This window comes from Acartia tonsa, chromosome 12 (assembly GCF_053477335.1).
Source record: "Acartia tonsa isolate MP-2025a chromosome 12, ASM5347733v1, whole genome shotgun sequence".
Taxonomy (NCBI): domain Eukaryota; kingdom Metazoa; phylum Arthropoda; class Copepoda; order Calanoida; family Acartiidae; genus Acartia; species Acartia tonsa.
Window position 1 is genome coordinate 40,091,291 of NC_137271.1, and position 21,080 is coordinate 40,112,370.

General features: G+C 32.0%; 1 protein-coding gene across 1 annotated transcript in view; it reads right to left on the reverse strand.

The window, feature by feature from the left end:
• Positions 1–21,080, reverse strand: part of LOC145333343 (EF-hand calcium-binding domain-containing protein 7-like) — a 42,855-nt gene that overhangs the window by 13,264 nt on the left and 8,511 nt on the right. Inside the window, exon 10 of the mRNA XM_080178462.1 lies at positions 20,863–20,952. Within this exon, the coding sequence (XP_080034588.1) occupies positions 20,863–20,952 (90 nt within the window). The remainder of the gene's footprint in view (positions 1–20,862; positions 20,953–21,080) is intronic.

Sequence of the window (21,080 nt, forward strand, 5' to 3'; positions counted from 1 at the left end):
CATACTCTAATCTGACAATTGATGACAAACAGTCATACTCTAATCTGCCATTTGATGACAAACAGTCATACTGTAATCTGACATTTGATGACAAACAGTCATACTCTAATCTGACATTTGATGACAAACAGTCATACTGTAATCTGACATTTGATAACAAACAGTCCTACTCTAATCTGACAATTGATTACAAACAGTCATACTCTAATCTGACATTTGATGGCAAACAGTCATACTTTAATCTGACATTTGATGACAAACAGTCATACTCTAATCTGACATTTGATGACAAACAGTCATACTCTAATCTGACATTTGATAACAAATGGTCATACTCCTAACTGACTTTTAGTGACAAACAGTCATACTCTAATCTGACATTTGATGACAAACAGTCATACTCTAATCTGACATTTGATGACAAACAGTCATACTCTAATCTGACAATTGATGACAAACAGTCATACTCTAATCTGACATTTGATGACAAACAGTCATACTTTAATCTGACATTTGATGACAAACAGTCATACTCTAATCTGACATTTGATGACAAACAGTCATACTCTAATCTGACATTTGATAACAAATGGTCATACTCCTAACTGACTTTTAGTGACAAACAGTCATACTCTAATCTGACATTTGATGACAAACAGTCATACTCTAATCTGACATTTGATAACAAATGGTCATACTCCTAACTGACTTTTAGTGACAAACAGTCATACTTTAATCTGACATTTGATGACAAACAGTCATACTCTAATCTGACATTTGATGACAAACAGTCATACTCTTATCTGACAATTGATGACAAACAGTCATACTATAATCTGACATTTGAAGACAAACAGTCATACTTTAATCTGACATTCGATGACAAACAGTCATACTCTAATCTGACATTTGATTACAAACAGTCATACTCTAATCTGACATTTGATGACAAACAGTCATACTCTAATCTGACAATTGATGACAAACAGTCATACTCTAATCTGACATTTGATGACAAACAGTCATACTCTAATCTGACAATTGATGACAAACAGTCATACTCTAATATGACATTTGAAGACAATTAGTCATACTCTAATCTGACATATGATGACAAACAGTCATACTCTAATCTGACAATGGATGACAAACAGTCATACTCTAATCTGACATTTGAAGACAAACAGTCATACTCTAATCTGACAATTGATGACAAACAGTCATACTCTAATCTGACATTTGATGACAAACAGTCATACTCTAATCTGACATTTGATGACAAACAGTCATACTCTAACCTGACTTTTGATGACAAACAGTCATACTCTAATCTGATATTTGATGACAAATAGTCATACTCTAAACTGACTTTTAGTGACAAACAGTCATACTCCATACTGACTTTTAGTGACAAACAGTCATACTCTAAACTGTCTTTTAGTGACAAACAGTCATACTCTAATCTGAATTCAAGTGAAAAATAGTCATACTCTAATCTGACTCTTAATGACAAATAGTCATACTCTTTTTTTAAACAAATAATAATTCTGATATTTTGATTTTAATAGCAATAAATTTTACAAAATTAAAAAATATTTAATTAAAAAATATAAAACTATAAAATTAAATGATGGTACTCTTCAAAAGATTCTGGTTGTTCTAGTTGTGCAAATGGGTCAACAGAAGTAACTATCATAAACGATTTTGTACTTATGTAACAATCTTTTAATTAAGTTATTCTATTGAAAATTTTCTCTTTCTTGGTTTCTCACTTCTTTGTTTGTGTGGTAACTGCATCAAAAACTGTTCATCAACAATTTAAAAATAAGTTATGATGTAGTTTTAAGATTTTCAAAACCACCTCAACACCAGACTAAAAAAAATAACAACCTGACATTGAAGTGATTCTAAAATTTTGTGTTAAATTAATTTTTGACAATAGGTATACTAATTAGAAATGATTACAAATCAACATATAATATCTAAAGGGATAGTTGCATAAAGTGCATTAAAAAAAGTTTGATGGCAAACATAAGTTACAAAAATACCATCTAACATATATAATTTTCAAGTCTTGATATTTTTAAAACTACCTGGTAGAAAATTGAAATTATTACAAATGTATGTCCTCTAGATAAACTATTGAACATAAAAAAATATGCAGTTCACTAAATTCAAGTTTAAATGCAATTCTTGCAACTACCCCTTTGATGCAAAAAATAAGGAAAAATTTAATACTATTAATTAGATATCTATGAATATTTGATTTCAACATTCAATTATACAAATTATACATTAAACTAAATAATAATAATATATCAGAAAAAAAAACTAAAGAACACAGAATATGCAACAATATTTTTTGTTTTTGTTAATTTAGCTAAGATCAAGATTTATATTGTGATATATTTTGAAGTAGTTTCTATATTTTTTTAATATCCTCCCCCCCATAAAGTTTTTTTGTCTCTTATTTTGAATGTTAGATTTACAAAATTTCTTTTTAAATTACACAAATATGCAACCTTTACTGTAATTATTTTACTCCTAGCTATCACCAATTTTTTTGTAACAAAGTAACATTGATTATAATCCTACTAAAACCTTTTTTTAAATGACTCAGTACTTATAATCTAAAGTGTTCTTCTAACTTTTACACAATTTTAATGAAAATTTTTAAAACTTTCAGTCTGTATGTTTGGCATGTAACATCCAATCAATATTTTTAAATAATATTCAAAGATTTTAAGCCAACAAATTAGAGATTATAGAACCAGTATAATTTCCAGTCCAATGTCCACTCTCTCTGTGGTTTATGCAAATAACTTGATTGTTATATAACACAAAAATTTAACCACAAAAACGATTATCTAGAAAAAAAACTAACCGGAAAGGATATCTAAAAAAGATACAACACAAAATATTTTCTCCAACTATTTAAATTTAATATAGTTTTTTTAATATATTTTTTTTCCTTTTAAAACTTAAACTTTACTATCTATCTATTGAAAGTAACAATTCATATATTTGTTTCTCCTTATATAAAAGTAACAGGATGTCTATATGAGAGTGTCAGTTTGTCTGTTAATACAATGGGATCTCTCTAACTGCTGAACCAGTATGGTTATAATTAACAATGTAGCTTCTCATAGGTCCTGAAAAGATGTTTTTTACCTTTTCTTTATAAAACTAAAATTGAATATTAAGGGGAGTTGATTCGTCCCCCCCTCTCCGATTAGAGGCTTTTAGGGGTGTAGCCGCTAATTAGAAATAAAATACAGGGAGGGTAAAACCATGGGCATTTTAATACACTATTCCCCAAAGTTTTCTAATAACCTTTCCTTGTTCTTTGTCTCGCCAGCTCTAGGGATATTTATTGTATTTTTATTGATTGGTTCATAAAGTTGAGTGTTCAAACGTTTCAACCACTTATTTCAATCTACAGATGGGTTAATTTTGTGTATTATCATTGGGGATATACAACAACAATTTATCGGCCCTTGCCTTATCCCTTTAGATCCCTGAAGAAAATAGCAATATGTAATGAAACTCAGGGATAAGACAATGGCAGATAAATGGATGTACATATCAATGGCACACAAAATTACACCTTCTGAAGATTAAAATTAGTGGTTGAAACGTTTGAACACTCAATATAATAAATCAACCAATCATAATTTTGTAAAAGTTATTAAACCAACGAATGAGAAAACATTATCATAAAACTTTGTGTACCAGTGTTATAAACAGCCCAATGTAGGGAAAAAGAAAGTACCCAAAGTTTTATCACCACATTGTCCAGAGAGAGAGGGAACAATGAGCTATTTATTACACTGGTCCCCAAAGTTTTTTTAATAACGTTTACTCATTCGCTGATTTAACAACTTTAGGGACTTTTACTAAAAAAAATTGTGTAAACAAAAAAGTGGAAAATCAACCCGCCTTAACATACATCTCCAATGATGATGCACAAAATTACCCCTTCTGTAAATTATAATTAGTAGTTAAAACATTTGGAGACTCAAAATGAGTAAAAAGTCCCTAAAGTTGTTGTGCAAATGAATGAAAAAACGTTAAAGATTTAACAGGAATTCAAGAGATAAACCAATGGACAAAACAATTATTCATATCCCAAATGATGATAAACAAGATAATCCTACTGTAGAATAAAATTATTGGTTGAAAAATTTGCACTCTTCTAATGTAGAAAAAAAAAACATTCAAAATTTAATAAGAAAAACCTGTAAGTGTTGTCAACCGAATATAACTTTGGGTGCCAGCGTAATTTAAAGCCCAATGTCACCTCCCTACCTGGTCAAAAAGAGAGGGAGGAGACATTGAACTGTATATTACAATAATACCAAAGTTTTAATTCATTCGCTCTACACTTTGGGTACTTTTATTAAATTTGATTAGTCAATTAATATACCAGCAGTGTCCAAACGTTTTAACCAATAATTATAGAATTTAGAAGGGGTATTTTGATGTATCATCCATTGTTTTATCCCTTTTATCACTGACAATGTTATACGTCTCTGAAAAGCAGGTGGATTCTAAGCTGTGAAGGATTAATTGTAGTATTAATTATAGACAGTTGACCAATGATATTGGTCATCTTTTAGCTAGGCTACTTCAAGTAAGAGCATCATCTAAAAATCAGTCTGCTAAAATGAATATCAGGAAATATCTCTCAATTTTATAAATGCACCTCAGCCCCCCCCCCCCCCCCCTTATATTAAACTTTCCAAAATTTCACCTAAACATATCAAAGCTTCTCTTTTGACGAGGAAACATACAAAAGCGAAGCTCCAAAGTAGTAAAACCAGGGAAAAGGGATTGGATACTAACAAACAATTCTAAGTGAAAATTTCCCCACAATCTCCTTCCCCTTTTTCTGCAGTTATTACCCACTTCCCTTCATTTACATCAAGAAACAAGTTTTACGCTAACTCTATGCCAACAACATATTTATCAAAAAAAATAATATTTGTTGATTATCAATAGGATAATTCTAGCTAACCGGACCGACCCCAATTATACAAAGTCGCTTTTAAAAAAACCAGGGATCTAAAGGGATAAGACAATGGCTGATAAATTGATTTACTTCCCCAATGATTATACACAAAATCACCGTTTCTGTAGATTAAAATTATTGGTTGAAACGTTTGAACTTTCAACTTAATGAAACAACAAATCAAAATTAACTAAAGAGCCCAAAGTTGAAAAGCCAATGAATAAGAAAACATTTTTATAATAATTTGAGGACTAGTGTAATAAACAACCCATTGTCCCCTCTTTCTCTGAAAAAAAAACAGTTTAGTATTTGGGGAGGGAGGGGACATTGGGCTCTTTATTACTATAGTCCCCAAAGTCTTATGATAATGTTTTCTTATTCATTGCAAACTTCGTTGAAAACTTTGGGGACTTTCAACCAATAATTGTAATCTACAGAAGGGATAATTTTGTGTACCATCATTGGGGATGTACATCAAATCATCGGCCATTGTCTTATCCCTTTCGATCCCTGAAAAGAAGTTAGCTATGCATAAGTAACAATTGTTAAATGTCCTATAATTCTGGTTGGTCTTTCCATATGTCCGCTCAAAACGCATAGCTCTTTTGAATAATTTAGATATGTCATAATTGTCCTATCAAATTCAAACAGTTAGGTACGATCTAAGAAGCGTAGTATTCAATTCAAGTATTTTATAAAGATGCATGCTTGTCATTCTTGTTCAAGGGCGTGCAAGCATATTTAAATAGGGAGGGGGAAAATAACCAGTTTGTAAATACTAGACTTTGCAACATTAATAACAAGGATGACAATATCCACAAGAAACAAAGCAAAAAGCTTATTATTAGAGAGGATGGTCAGCTGATATAGAAAAGAAAAAAAATATGAAATAAATTTTAGTACCAAATATTTAAGGGGTCAATATTAAATATTAGCATCGCCCACTTAGAGTTACTGACGGACTGATGGACAAAGATAATCATAGAGTAGCTTTGCTACAAAATAGAAGTGGAAAAAAATTTAAATACCAAATATTTAAGCGGTCTATCTTAAACATTAGCATTGCCCACATAGAGTTACGAACAGTCTAAAGGACAAAGATAATTATAGAGTAGCTTTGCTAAAAATAGAAGTGGAAAAAAGTTCAAATTAATATAGTCGTCGACTATATAGCTGTTAAAATGATAGCCTTGGCAGACATATTATCGTCAATCTATTTTTTCAAGTATATTACTTAGAGAATCAATTTGAATATCTTCAGGGAGGAGGGCAAAGTATCCAAAGTTTTAAAATCACGTTGATCTATTCGTTGGATAAAAAAAAACTATAATTTTATTAAACTTTACTTATAAAGGGATGGCTACCCCCCCTATCCAAAAAAAAGCTTGGACGTCCTTGATACCACGAGTTTTTAGGAGGTAATTAAGTTAGGTCTGTACATCCGTAATTAATAAATTCTGTCCCATTGCAATGCATTAGTTTCAAGCTTTGCACGATAAATAGTTGGCTGGTTTTGCTGTGCTACTTATTGTTGAAATTGTACTTGGTTAGAATAAGTATAGCTAGTTTGAAGTGCACTTTTATTTTATAGCTGTTTATTATTAAAATAAGAAACATATATTGCTGCGGTATTTCTTCTATTAGAAATAATTACAGAATGCTATTGTTATGTTAGTATGGATAGGATTTCATAGTTCTTATTAGACATTCTATTTAAAATATTTTGCTTCGCTAATCATGATCATAATTTTCCTTATTAATATAAAATTGTCAGCTAGATTTTCTTCAAGAGACGGAGAGGGAGGGAGGGAGGGAGAGAGAGAGAGGGAGGGAAGGGGGAGAGAGAGAGAGAGAGAGAGAGGGAGAGAGAGAGAGAGAGAGAGAGAGAGGACAATGAGCTGTTTAAAACACTTGTTCTCAAAGTTTTATATTTACGTTTTCTTATTCGTTGGCCAAACAATATTGAGAAATTTAAATGAAATTAGATTGGTTGGTTATTAAATTGAGTGTCCAAATACTTTTACCACTAATTGTAATCTACAGAAGGGGCAAATTTGTGTTTTAAAATTGGAGATGTACATCAATTTATTAGCCAGTCTCTTATCCATTAAGTTCCCTGACTATTTCAGGACATAAATACTAGGACGTCCAAGCTTTATTTTTTTGGAGGGTGGTTAAAATGAGGCCCTTCGAAGGTCAGAGGGGAGGAAATTGGGGATCAAATGTACTTTCAAAATTTTTTGGGGGGAGGGTATATAATAGTTAGTTCTATATAGCTGCACATCTTATAGACAAAAAAAAACTTCACTACTTAGAGATAAATTGTTCATAAATGTATAAATAGATTTAATTATATCTGCACTACTTGACTTAATTTTTAAAAGCAAACCTTTTCTATTATTAGTGTCAGTTCGTCCGTAGTAACTGATAGCTTTTTCCGTTAATTTAGGCAAGTTATAATTGTCCTATCGATTTCAAACTTTGCATGATTATTCCTGTAGTAGTTAGGTACGATTTAGAAAGCGTAGCAACTCTATAATCGTTACTAGAATGTCCGTAAGTTCATTTTAAACATGTTGATTTTTATCTTTTTTAATAATATAATTTTATTTCATATCCGATTGACTGAAATACTGATTCCTAATAAAAAAGGTACAATATTATAAGCGAAGCATCTATATAATCAAGTCAGAATTCTGTATTTAAGAAGTTTTGTTACAACAAGGATGACAACATTCATAAAAGCGAAGAACTGAAACGGTAGGTCAAACGGACATTAACACTTGTATAGTGTCTGAACTGAATAGTCAGAATATAATGTATAAGAGGCAACGCAAAATTGTAAATAAATTTGTTGAAAAACTGCTTGATACAGGATACTGTTTATGGACATTCCTACATTTTTAGGACTTGATTATAGAGTTGCTTCGCTTGAATACTGTTCTTTGTTGTCTTCGGAATCAATATACCAAAAATCACATCAAAAATTTGTTTTCAAAAAAGTAGAAAAATCAATGTTTAAAATGGATGTACGGACATTCTGGTAATGCTTATAGAGTTGCTACTCTTTCTAAATTGTACCTAACTACTACAGGAATCACCATGCAAAGTTTGAAATCGATAGGACAATTCTAACATGCCTAAATTAACGAAAAAAGCTATCTATCTCGGACGGACGGACCGACCCTAATTATAGAAAAGCTTCGCTTTTAAAAATATACATATAATTTTGTCAAAAATTTTATATTTATATTTTGTAAATTCAGTTCTGATACTCTTTAAGAGTTAATGTTCGTCTGTCATACAGTTTCAAGGCTTCGCTTTTATGGATTTTGTCATTCTTGTAACTTCATAAAAATGCATGTTTATCATTCTTGTTAAAAGCAACGCTATTCTTATTATATCAAACAAGGATGACAACATCCATAACAGCGAAGCACTGAAACGGTAGGACAAACGTTAATGTAAACGTTATGGTAATTGCTACGCTTTCTAAATCGTACCTAAATACTACAGGAATCACCATGCAAAGTTTGAAATCGATAGGACAATTCTAACATGCCTAAATTAACGAATAAAAGCTATCTATCTCGGACGGACGGACGGACGGACCGACCCTATTTATAGAAAAGCTTCGCTTTTAAAAAACGTTGTCTGGGAGGTAATGGTGTGCAAGCTTTTTCAAATGGGGAGGGGGCAAATACCCAGATTTAGAATACTAGACTGCGAAATATTAATAACAAGGATGACAACATCCATAAAAGCGAAGCTCTGAAATGGAAGGGCAAACAAACATTAACACTTGTAGATTGTCAGAACTGAATTAGCAGAATATTAATGCATCAATACAAACAATATTGTAAGTAAATTTGTTGCAAAACTGTTTATAGAGATGCTTTGCTTATAACATTGTACCTTGTTGTAATAGGAATCAGTTTTCAAAAAATCAGAAGAATCGGATAATTTTAACATACAAAATTTGTTGTCAAAAAAGTTAAAAATCGACATGTTTCAAATGCAAGTACAGAATTCTGGTATTGATTATAGAGTTGCTACGCTTTCTAAATTGAACCGAACTACTACAGGAATCATCATGCAAAGTTTGAAATCGATAGGACAATTCTAACCTGTTTAAATTAACGAAAAGAGATAACTGTCTGTGACTGACGTACGGACGGACGGTCGTACGGACAGACCAACCCTAATTATAGAAAAGCTTCGCCTTTAACAAGAAAGATAACATCCATAAGAAACAAAGCACAAAACTTATTATTATAGAGAGGATTGTCGGCTGATAAAAAAGAAGAAAATATGAAATAAATTTTAGTACTAAATAATGGGTACAGTCCCTTTCGTGAAAACGCCTCTTAAGGGGCATTTCTTCTTATTTTCACATTAGTTTTTATAATTTATTTTAGGTTAGGTTATTTTAGGTTTAGGTGAATTTCCCGCATGGGCTAGAAATAGGGGAAAAGCTACTGTGAAAATACGACGAAACACCCCTTAAGAGGCATTGCCACGAAAGGGACTATACCCCCAAAAATTAAGCAGTCTGTTAGTTTACAACATTGCATCGCCATCCATAGTGTTACGGACGGACTGATGGACAAAGAGGATTATTGAGAGAATTGTAGAGTTCTACACAACTTATAATTATTACTTTATTTTTATCCAGGGATAATAGGAGATAAGTCAATTGACTATATTTTGATATACGGCCCTAATGCAATGATAATAAATGAAGAAAGTTGAGGAAGGGGAAATTACACTAGAACCCAAAGTTTTAAAATCAAGTTTTTAATCGTAGGATTAAAAACTTTGGGTACTTAAATTAAATTTTTATTTGGTAGTTTTTTTTAAAGCTTTCAACTAATAGTTTTAATTTACAGAAATGGTAATTAATTATGTTTGTTTTATCCTTTAAGGTCCCTGACAAAGTTTCCCCTTCTGTAGATTAAAATTATTGACCAAAAATTAAGACAAAGCAATCAAAATTCATGGAAATAAAATAAGATAATGCGGTTATAAAACTTTGGGTACCAAAATGCGGTTATAAAACTTTAGGTACCAATGTAATTTACGGTCAAACGGCCCCTCCTTCAAAAATATAAAAAAAATGAAATAATTATGCCTAACAAACAGCAACCCAATTTCAACTCTATCCAATGGCCGAGTTATTGATGTATATCCCTAATGATGATTTACAAAAGAACCCCTTCTGTAGATTACAATTAGTGGTTGAAACGTTTGGACACTCAACTAAATATTACACAAACCAATCAAAATCTAATAAGTCCCCAAAGTTGTTAAGCCAACGAATAAGAAACGTTTTTATAAAATTTTGGGGACTCTAACTTTCGATAAAGGGTTGTGGGAATCTTAACCCTATCTTATATTTTATTTGTTTAGGAAGGGTAATAAATCAGGGATGTTAAGGGATAAGACGATAATACAATGGATAATAAATTGATGTACATACCCAATGATGATAAACAATTACCCCATATATAAATAAAGTTTATCTGCTACCAACCAACCACAATTCAATAAAAGTACTCAAAATATTTGTAGCAAGGAATAAGAATAAGGTGGTAATAAGATTTTAAGTACCAGTGTAATTTACAATTTCTTGTCCCCTTCCCTGGATATAAATTGATCATAAATGCTTGATTAAATCCCCCATCTCTTCTTATACTCTATCATTCTTAACCCAAGCTATTTCAACTCCGCCCATTTCCTTATTAGTATTCAAAACGTTTGGGATTTGATAATATACACAAATTTAAAACAAAATGTATTAATCATTTACTAAATTATTGTTCTTACCTCTTGGTTTACTTTTAGATGATCATGTTGACGTTTTTCGTTCTATATATTTTTTTCTCTCTTTGGTTTAAGGTTAAATGAATTATAATTAAACATTGCTAATAAACAGCCAAATTTCAAACCGTTAAATTGCAGCATTTGAATTTAACTGATTAAAGCACTATTTAAATAAACAATAGAAATATAATTTGAACTTTGAGTTGGAATTCCTTATTTGAATAGTTATTATTAACTTATTATTAAACAACACTTATTACATTGAATCTTTGCATCAAAACTCACGTAGTATCTTCACACTGTAACCTGTTTTTCACAACTGGCTGACCGAAAGCAAGTGCGCGCGCGCACACACACACACACACACACAAACCCATTCACCCATTCTCTCATGACTAAAGGTTACCTTGCGGTTATTAGAGAGAGAGAGAGATTTCAATTCAAGCAATAATTTAAATCTACAGATGGGGTAATTTTGTGCATCACAATTGGGTATATACTTCAATTTATTGGCACTTGTCTTATCTTTTTAGATCCCTGTGCGGTTATACTTATTTAGATTGACGTATCTAACAATTTAGGTTAAGTTGTGTACATTTGAAGTTGTTAAGGTAGCGAATAAGAAAACGTTATTATAAAATTTTGGGAACTAGTGTAATAAACAGCCAATTATTCCCTTCCTTTCTGCAGACTAAACCACTGGGAGGGAGGGGGGGATTGTTTCTCCATTGAAAGTTTGAGAATAAAATGCCTATTCTTTTTCATATTTTCCATTTCACATTTTTTATTTAGTAGAATGCAGGGAGGGAGAAGAGATTGGACTGTTTATTACACTGGCCCCCAAAGTTTTTTAATAACGTTTTCTAATTGGTTGGCATAACAACTTTGGGAACTATTATTGATTTTTTTGGTTGATTAATTAAGGTAACTTTTCAACCACTAATTGCTTTCTACAGAAGGTGTATTACATCAATTTATCGGCCACTGTCTTGTCCCTTTAGATCCCTGAGTAGAATTAGATCAATCATGTCCATATCTAGCGAAGCATTTTGTTAGAACATCCAGGGACCTTGGGGGATAAGACAATGGCCTAAAAATCATTGAAATTTCCCCAATAGTGGTTAACAAATTTACCCCTTTTGTAGATAAAAATTATCAGCGGAAAAGTTTGGACACTGCTAGTATATATTGAAGCATTTTAAAAAGCGCATCTTTTCTATAATTAAGGCTGTTCCGTCCAAACGTCTATGTATATACGAAACGATAGCTCTTATTGTTAGTTTAGGCATGTTAGTTGTCCTATTGATTTCAAACTTGGCCTAATGATTCTATAACAGTTAGATACAATTTGAAATCGTGGCAACTCTAATAATTACCAGATTCCTGGGACAAAATGATAGCGAAGCATCTCCACAATCAAGTCTAAAAATAAACAGAATTCTGTATTTAAGTAATTTAGAACATATTTTCATACAATTTTGTTCAGACTTATTCATTTAAATTCAGCTTATGAAGTTCTGACACTCTACAATTGTAAATGTTCGTTTGTCTTTTGCTTCTATAGATGTTGTCATCCTTGTTTTTATATAATAGTAATTCTATACTATAAGAACATAATAGCGGCTACGCCCCTGAAAAGCTTTAGGATCGACCTCCCCCCCCCCCCCTATTATTAATTTACGTTTTAAAAAGTGATATTAAAAAAAATTGAGGGGGGGGGGTTTCAAGACAATTTCTTTATTTCTCTTGGGAGGTTGAGTTACCAACAGCAAACCCTTCCCTAAACATATAATAAGATTCACTGTAAAGGATAACTATATCGGTTCAGTGGTTAGAGAGATATTTCGCTATGGATAAAAAAAAACATACTACTTTTTATTAAGTACATAAAATGCCTTAAAAAAATAAACACTTTAGACCACTCTGTTACTAAAAAATATTTCCAGTATGGCTTTAAAACCGATTAGCATCTGCTAGATTAGAACAGGGTCTCAGTCATACAAAAAAATCATGTAAAGTATCATATTACAGACAATTTTCACAAATTCAAAATAAAAATAATAAAATTAATACCAGTTTTGTTAGACCCTTGAGACTAACAAAATTTTTGAATTTTTTTTTATATCTGCGGAAAGATGTCTATAACTAGATAACTATTCTAACTAGTTAGGGGGGAAGGGGACATTTGGCTGTTTATTACACTAGTCCCTTATTCGTTGGCTTAACAAATTTGGAAACTTTTATTGAATTTTGAATGCTTGGTTTAGAGTAACTACCATGTTCAAACGTTTCAATCACTTATTGCAATCTACAGATGGGGTAATTTTGTGCATCACCATTGAATATACACTTCAATTTATCGGCACTTTTCTTATCCCTTTAGATCCCTGTACGGTTATACTTATTTAGATTAAGATGTATATCTTAAAGAACAGTGTATGCAGTATAAAACATTACATCTCGAAAATTGAAAGATTGGGCTCTGCTTTTTGAGAATATACCCACTGGTCATACCAAGGCTCAGAAAATACACTCAAAACTTTCATCTTTCCATCTGCCTGTTTGTACTTTTGTCTTTATGTCTATCCCTCTGTTTGTCAGTCTGTTTGTTTGTTAGTCTTTCTGTCTGTTTTCATGTCCGTCTGTCTGTCTTTCTGTATGTCTGTCCATCTTAAAAGTTTATTCCGTTTTTGCACAGTCTTATTTTTTAGAGTCAACTGAACATCTATAAAATTAACTCTGTCTGTATATTTGTCCAGTCCAACCATTTCTTTGTGCTTTGCTACCTATGGGTGTTGTCATCCCTGTGTTTGGAGGCTACAAATGTTTCAATCTTGTAATATGTACTAAAAAACAAGAATAACAAAATATATATTAAAAGCGTAACAAAAATTATGGAATGAACTAAGTAAGTTTTAAAGTGGATGTTCAAATGTAGTAACAACAAAAAGAAAGAGAGAAAATATATTTTTAAAAATCATGATTTATAAAAAAAAATTATATTTTTAAAAGAAAATGACTGATAAAACAATGTATAGACTAGATGTGCATGTGTCATGGATCTCTTCACTATTAATTTCAGCAGTCTATCTTTTATAGCACGAGAGAAAGTTAAATAGCTTTATGGACTGACTTGGAGACTAATCCAACAAAAAAAAGTGTAATTACTTTTCTCGTATTCATTTGAATCCGGTGGATAGGAACCGGTTCTCATGAATACGAAAAAACTATGTCTAGCATCGTATTATATCCAGTTTTCTACGAATATAGAAATGTACAATCATAAGATTAAAACTAGTTTTTTTAGCCGGTGCCTTCGGCACCACGGGGCTAAAAAAACTAGTTTTAATCTGATAAATGTACATTCTATATCCGTGGAAAGCCGTTTATAATACGATACAAGAAATAACTATTCCAGTATAGCTTCAAAACCGATTAAAATCTGCTGGATTAGAAACTGTTCACAGCCATACTGAAAATCATGTATAACATCATATTATAGAAAATTTTCTGCAAATAGTAAATTCATTATTCTTAATACAATTGATACCAGCTCTGTTGGCCCGTGCTTTTGAGCCTCAGGGATAACAAAACTGGAATAATTCTTACAAATTATCATGTTACTGCCTATAAATGATGCAATAAATAACTCTTAACATTTTTGCCAGTTATCCCTTAACAATTTGGCCCCTTCCCCTCAATTATCTCAGCCCTCATTAGAGCTAGAGCTAACATTTTTTGTGCATGTCCCAAAGCTAGTAATAGACTGACTCAGAATATGACGTCAAAAAAATTAACCAATGAGAGGCCAGTATACACTGCAATTGTCCAATGGTAAAATTTAGTGGCCTCTCACTGGTTATTTTTTTGACATAGTCTGAGTCAGCCACTTTTACTTGCTTCCATGTCCTCTGTTTGATAATGAGTTTCCGACTATAAGTGAATCAAAGTCAAATTTTGCTTTCTTCAACCTTTTTTTTAACAACGTTTGTTTTTTACTTACAAATTTCTAACGGCTGTAAATTTTTTTTTTTGAAGCTAGAAATACATCTAAAAAAAAGTTTTTTATCTTTATATAAATTTTATTAGAAATAAAAAAAAAAAAAAACAGCCGCAGCTGTACTAGGCAGTTGCTACCCTCCAAAGTCGGCGGTCAGGGGAGGCTTTAAAAGATTTCTGGAGACCTTAGGGATCAGGACCTGCAGGATCATACCTGGAACCTGAAATTTAATTGAACACCTTAAGTTTAAGTCAAAAAATATTTTGCTTTTTACCTGGATGACCCTGCCAGGTTTGCTGGAATCCTGTGCCTTCCAGGATGGAGGTATTAAAAAGATTACAACTCTCAGTTATGTTTCATATCCATATTTAAAAAATCACTCATTTTTTTTGTGGGTAAGATGGAGAGCTGTATCTTCATGACTTTTTAAGTTTAGTAATTATACGTCGGCAAGAGTTGATTTTATTAGGATATCTGGTCTGTGTCAGTCGTGGTGTCTGGTCAAAGTCGGTTGATTAGCAAAAAAAATTAGAAAAAATTCTAAATAAATCTTAATTTCTACATTATGACTTTTGTGTATAAGGTAGAAACCTAAAATTTTTTTGGTGAATACTTAGATATCAATGACCTTCTGAGAAAAGTGGTGTTATGACCGTTTGACCGCTCCCTGACCGACTTTATGACCGATTTTTGTCCGGCTTTTACTACAGACATATATCATGAATATCGTAACTTCTATTACAGCTAAAGACCTATATTTTTTTTTGGTAAATCCTTGAGTAATAATAAACAGATAAAAACATTAATTTGCGCCGCCAATCGCCGTTTTACCGCCGTAACCGCCAAAAATAGCGCTTTCCGTTATTAGCCGTTTTTCGGCAATGATCAGAAAAAGTAATTTTTTTGTTATGAAAAATAAAAGTTCGTCCTAAAATTTGGTCATCCTAGCTGCAAAATTGGCCGCTCTACAGCTGTTTTAAAATTTAGTCTTTATCTGTACCAGGAGCCGAGATAGAGGGGGGCTCTTGGAGCCCCCCCCCCCCCCCCCTGATCTATTAAGGTGGGAATTGGGGCCTGATCTGTAAGGGTTAAGGGTTAAAGTTAGTTTATTAAATTATATAATTCATTTCATGTTGAACCTTTTACTTAAACAATGCACTGGGTGTATCTAAACAATGTCTATTCAAAGAAGTAATATTTTTCAAATTATTAAAGGAAGACTGCAAGAAATACCACGCTTAAAGGACGCCTGCAAGAAATAACACGCTTTAACTTCTGAAAGACTGCCACAAGTAGACCCAATACTCCAAATTTAAAGCCTTTAGCTTCAATAACAAAAAAGTTCTAGGTATTTCAAAATAGCATTTTATGTACAATGAAATTTTTGAAAGATTTCCAATGCTCATAAAAGAAAAAACAATATTAAATTACGTTGCCCAGACACAAAATTATAACCTTATCTTTGTCAGAAACTTAGATTACCGGTAACTGAATACATATTTACAATAAAAACACCACATTTCATGTCAAAATCTATGAAAAAAATTCGATTTAAATTGCATTAAAATCAAAACCCCAAATTTGATGCCTTCAGCTTCAATAAATAAAACGTTCTAATCATTTCAAAATTACATTTTATCTACAATAACAATTTTGAAAAATTTTCATTGCTTACAAAAGAAATTACAATATTAAATTACATCAACTAGACACAAAATTATGACCTTATGTTTGTCAGAAACTTAGATTGCTGGTAACTGATTTCTTTTCTATAATAAAAACACCACTTTTATAGTCAAAATCTCAAAAATTTGGTTTAATACGCATTTGTAAGCAGAAACAATTGAAACTAAATTAAGCTCAGCTGTGATTGTTCGTTGAGCTGATTCAGCCTTCTGATTGGCTGGAAATACTACAGTACTCTAGGTACAACGTAAGTTAAACTTATTTTGTTTAATGATTTTGACTATAAAAATAGGTATTTTTAAAAATAAATATAATTAGTTACTGGCAACCTAAATTTATGCCAAATAAGCTTATAATTATGTCTCTAGGATACGTAGTTTAATTTCAAAGTTTTTAACATGAGTGTTGAAAATCTTTCAAAATTTTCTTTGTACATAAATTGTCATTTTAAAGTGCAAACAACTTTTTTGTTATTAAAGCTGAAGACTTCAAATTTGGGGTATTGGATCTACTTGTAACAGTCTTTCAATAGTTAAAGCGTGGTATTTCTTGCAGGCTTCCTTTAAGTAATTTTCTCAACTCTGACTCTATGTCAATACATGTGATATATGAATTCTAGCAACAATGTGTCAGATAAGGTATTTTCCCCAACTTTGACTATGTTGCTAAATGTTATATCTGACTTTTGGTAACAATATGTCAGATTAGGTAATTTTCTCACACTGACTCTATGTCACTAAATTTCATAAATGATTTTTGTTACCAATGTGTCAGATTAGGAAGTTTCCTCAACTCTGACTCTATGTCACTAAATATCATATATGACTTTTGGTAACAATGTATCAGATTAGGTAATTTTCTCAACTCTGACTCTATGTCACTAAATGTCATATATGACTTTTGGCAACAATGTGTCATATTAGGTACTTTCCCCAACTCTGACTCTTATGTCACTAAATGTCATATATGACTTTTGATGATATTGTGTCAGATTAGGTAATTTTCTCAACTCTGACTCTATGTCACTAAATGTCATATCTGACTTTTGGCAACAATGTGTCAGATTATGTAACTTCCCCAACTCTGACTCTATGTCACTAAATATCATATATATATTTTTGTAATAATGTGTCAGATTAGGTAATTTCCCCAACTCTGACTCTATGTCACTAAATGTCATATATGACTTTTGGTAATAATGTGTCAGATTAGGTAGTTTCCTCAACTCTGACTCTATGTCACTAAATATCATATATGACTTTTGGTAACAATGTGTCAGATTAGGTAATTTCCCCAACTCTGACTTTTTGTCACTAAATATCATATATGACTTTTGATGATATTGTGTCAGAATAGGTAATTTTCTCAACTCTGACTCTTTGTCACTAAATGTCGTATATGACTTTTGATGATATTGTGTCAGTTTAGGTAATTTCCCCAACTCTGACTCTATGTCACTAAATGTCATATATGACTTTTGATGATATTGTGTCATATTAGGTAATTTCCCCAGCTCTGACTCTATGTCACTAAATGTCATATATGACTTTTGGCAACAATGTGTCATATTAGGTAATTTTCGTAACTATGACTCTATGTCACTAAATGTCATATATGACTTTTGGTGATATTGTGTCAGATTAGGTAATTTTCTCAACTCTGACTCTATGTCACTAAATATCATATATGACTTTTGGTGAAATTGTGTCAGATTAGGTAATTTTCTTAACTCTGACTCTATGTCACTAAATGTCATATCTGACTTTTGGCAACAATGTGTCAGATTAGGTAATCATTATTTACCCCTCCCAACATATTGGAGGGGGAGTAATTAACTCCCCCCCCCCCCCAAGCAAATTAGGTAATTTCCCCAACTCTGACTCTATTTCACTAAATGTCATATATGACTTTTGGTAACAATGTGTCAGATATGGTGATTGCCCCAACTCTGACTCTATGTCACTAAATGTCATATATGAATTCTGATAACAATGTGTCAGATTAGGTAATTTTTCCAACTCTGACTCTATCTCACTAAATGTCATATATGACTTTTGGTAACAATGTGTCAGATTGTGTAGTTTCTCAACTCTGACTTTATGTCAATACATGTCATACATGACTTTTGCAAACAATGTGTCAGGTAAAGTAAATTCCTCAACTATGACTTTTGGTAACAATGTGTCAGATATGGTAATTGCCCCAACTCTGACTCTATGTCACTAAATGTCATATATGATTTATGGTAACAATGTGTCAGATTAGGTAGTTTTCTCAAGTCTGACCCTAAATCACTAAATGTCATATATGACTTTTGGTAAATATGTGTCAGATATGGTAATTTCCCCAACTCTGACTCTATTTCACTAAATGTCATATATGACTTTAGGCAATAATGTGTCAGATTAGGTAATTTCCCCAACTCTGACTCTATGTCACTAAATGTCATATATGACTTTTAGTGTTATTGTGTCAGATTAGGTAATTTCCCCAACTCTGACTCTATGTCACTAAATGTCATATATGACTTTTAGTGATATTGTGTCAGATTAGGTAATTTTCTCAACTCTGACTCTATTTCACTAAATGTCATATATGACTTTTGGCAATAATGTGTCAGATTAGGTAATTTCCCCAACTCTGACTCTATGTCACTAAATGTCATATATGACTTTTAGTGATATTGTGTCAGATTAGGTAATTTCCCCAACTCTGACTCTATGTCACTAAATGTCATATATGACTTTTAGTGATATTGTGTCAGATTACGTTATTTTTTCAACTCTGACTCTATTTCACTAAATGTCATATATGACTTTTGGCAATAATGTGTCAGATTAGGTAATTTCCTCAACTCTGACTCTATGTCACTAAATGTCATATATGACTTTTAGTGATTTTGTGTCAGATTAGGTAATTTCCCCAACTCTGACTCTATTTCACTAAATGTCATATATGACTTTTGGCAATAATGTGTCAGATTAGGTAATTTCCTTAACTCTGACTCTATGTCACTAAATGTCATATATGACTTTTAGTAACATTGTGTCAGATTAGGTAATTTCCCCAACTCTGACTCTATGTCACTAAATGTCATATATGACTTTTAGTGTTATTGTGTCAGATTAGGTAATTTCCCCAACTCTGACTCTATGTCACTAAATGTCATATATGACTTTTAGTGATATTGTGTCAGATTAGGTAATTTTCTCAACTTTGACTCTATTTCACTAAATGTCATATATGACTTTTGGCAATAATGTGTCAGATTAGGTAATTTCCCCAACTCTGACTCTATGTCACTAAATGTCATATATGACTTTTGGTGATATTGTGTCAGATTTGTTTGCATTGCCAAAAATGAGAAAATAACCTGACATAATGTCACTAAATTTCAGATTGAAATCTGAAATTTGGTCAAATTTTGTCATATCTGAACTTTGGTAACAAAGAGTCATATTGAGACAGATTTAAATCTGAAATCTAGTGACTGTGGATTTCTAATCTGACCGAAAAGGGGTAAAAACTACTAGGGGTATATATATATGTACTAGAGGCTCCACCCCCCCCCCCCTCGATGTCTCTATGGGCATTTGGGGGAAGGAGAGAGCTGAAAATCTCCTTTACATTTAAGTTTTAAAAAGAAAAAACTATTGTAACCAAATCATGGTATTTTAAAGGACCAATAAGAAGCTTAATTGAAAGAAGAACCATAACAGTCCATCGATTAGTGAGATCTTTTATTTTGAAATTTTAATGGTTTTAGGCAATTTTCGTAACTTTTCTACTACTTGGAATAGGGAGCTCCTAGATCCTAGGGACGTAACTGCTAGTTTATATATTTTACGTACATAAAGTAGTAAATTTGTAGGTTATATTATTATAATATAAATCGGAAAATATGTTAAATTCATTTTTTTGTTATGCTGCTTTGTTTGATAAACTATTGGCATACTATGCTTTACTTGATGAAAAATTGGCATACTATGTTTTACTTGGGGGAATATTGGCATACTCTACTTGACTAGGGGGAATATTGGCACGCTCTGTTTTACTTGTTGCCATTGGCACACTCAGCTTGACTTGATCCGAAAGTTTTGACATCTCCTTATTTAAAATCAAGGGGGATGTGCGCTTTAGAAGGGTAAAACTTTAATTGTGAGAGGGATGGATACACCCCCTACATAATCAACATAATCAAAAGTCAAACAAGTAATCTTTTATTGCTAATTGACTCTTGAAGCGCGCAATTTTATAAGCCTCCCCCCCATCCCCCCTCTAAATCTTAACCTCGGGTATCAGAGGGTTGTAGTCACTTTCCTTCTACATGACATTTTCTTACCTCAAAATGTATAGCAATGTTTGCTTTTTCTGTTATTGCCAGGGTATACTGGTGTGATAATACTGTTCCATCTTCAACATAGAAACATCCCTAGATAGATAGATATTGCTAGGGTATACTGGTGAGATGAACTGTTCCATCCTCAACATAGAAACATCCCTAGACAGATAGATATTACTAGGGTATACTGGAGAGATAATACTGTTCCATCTTCAACA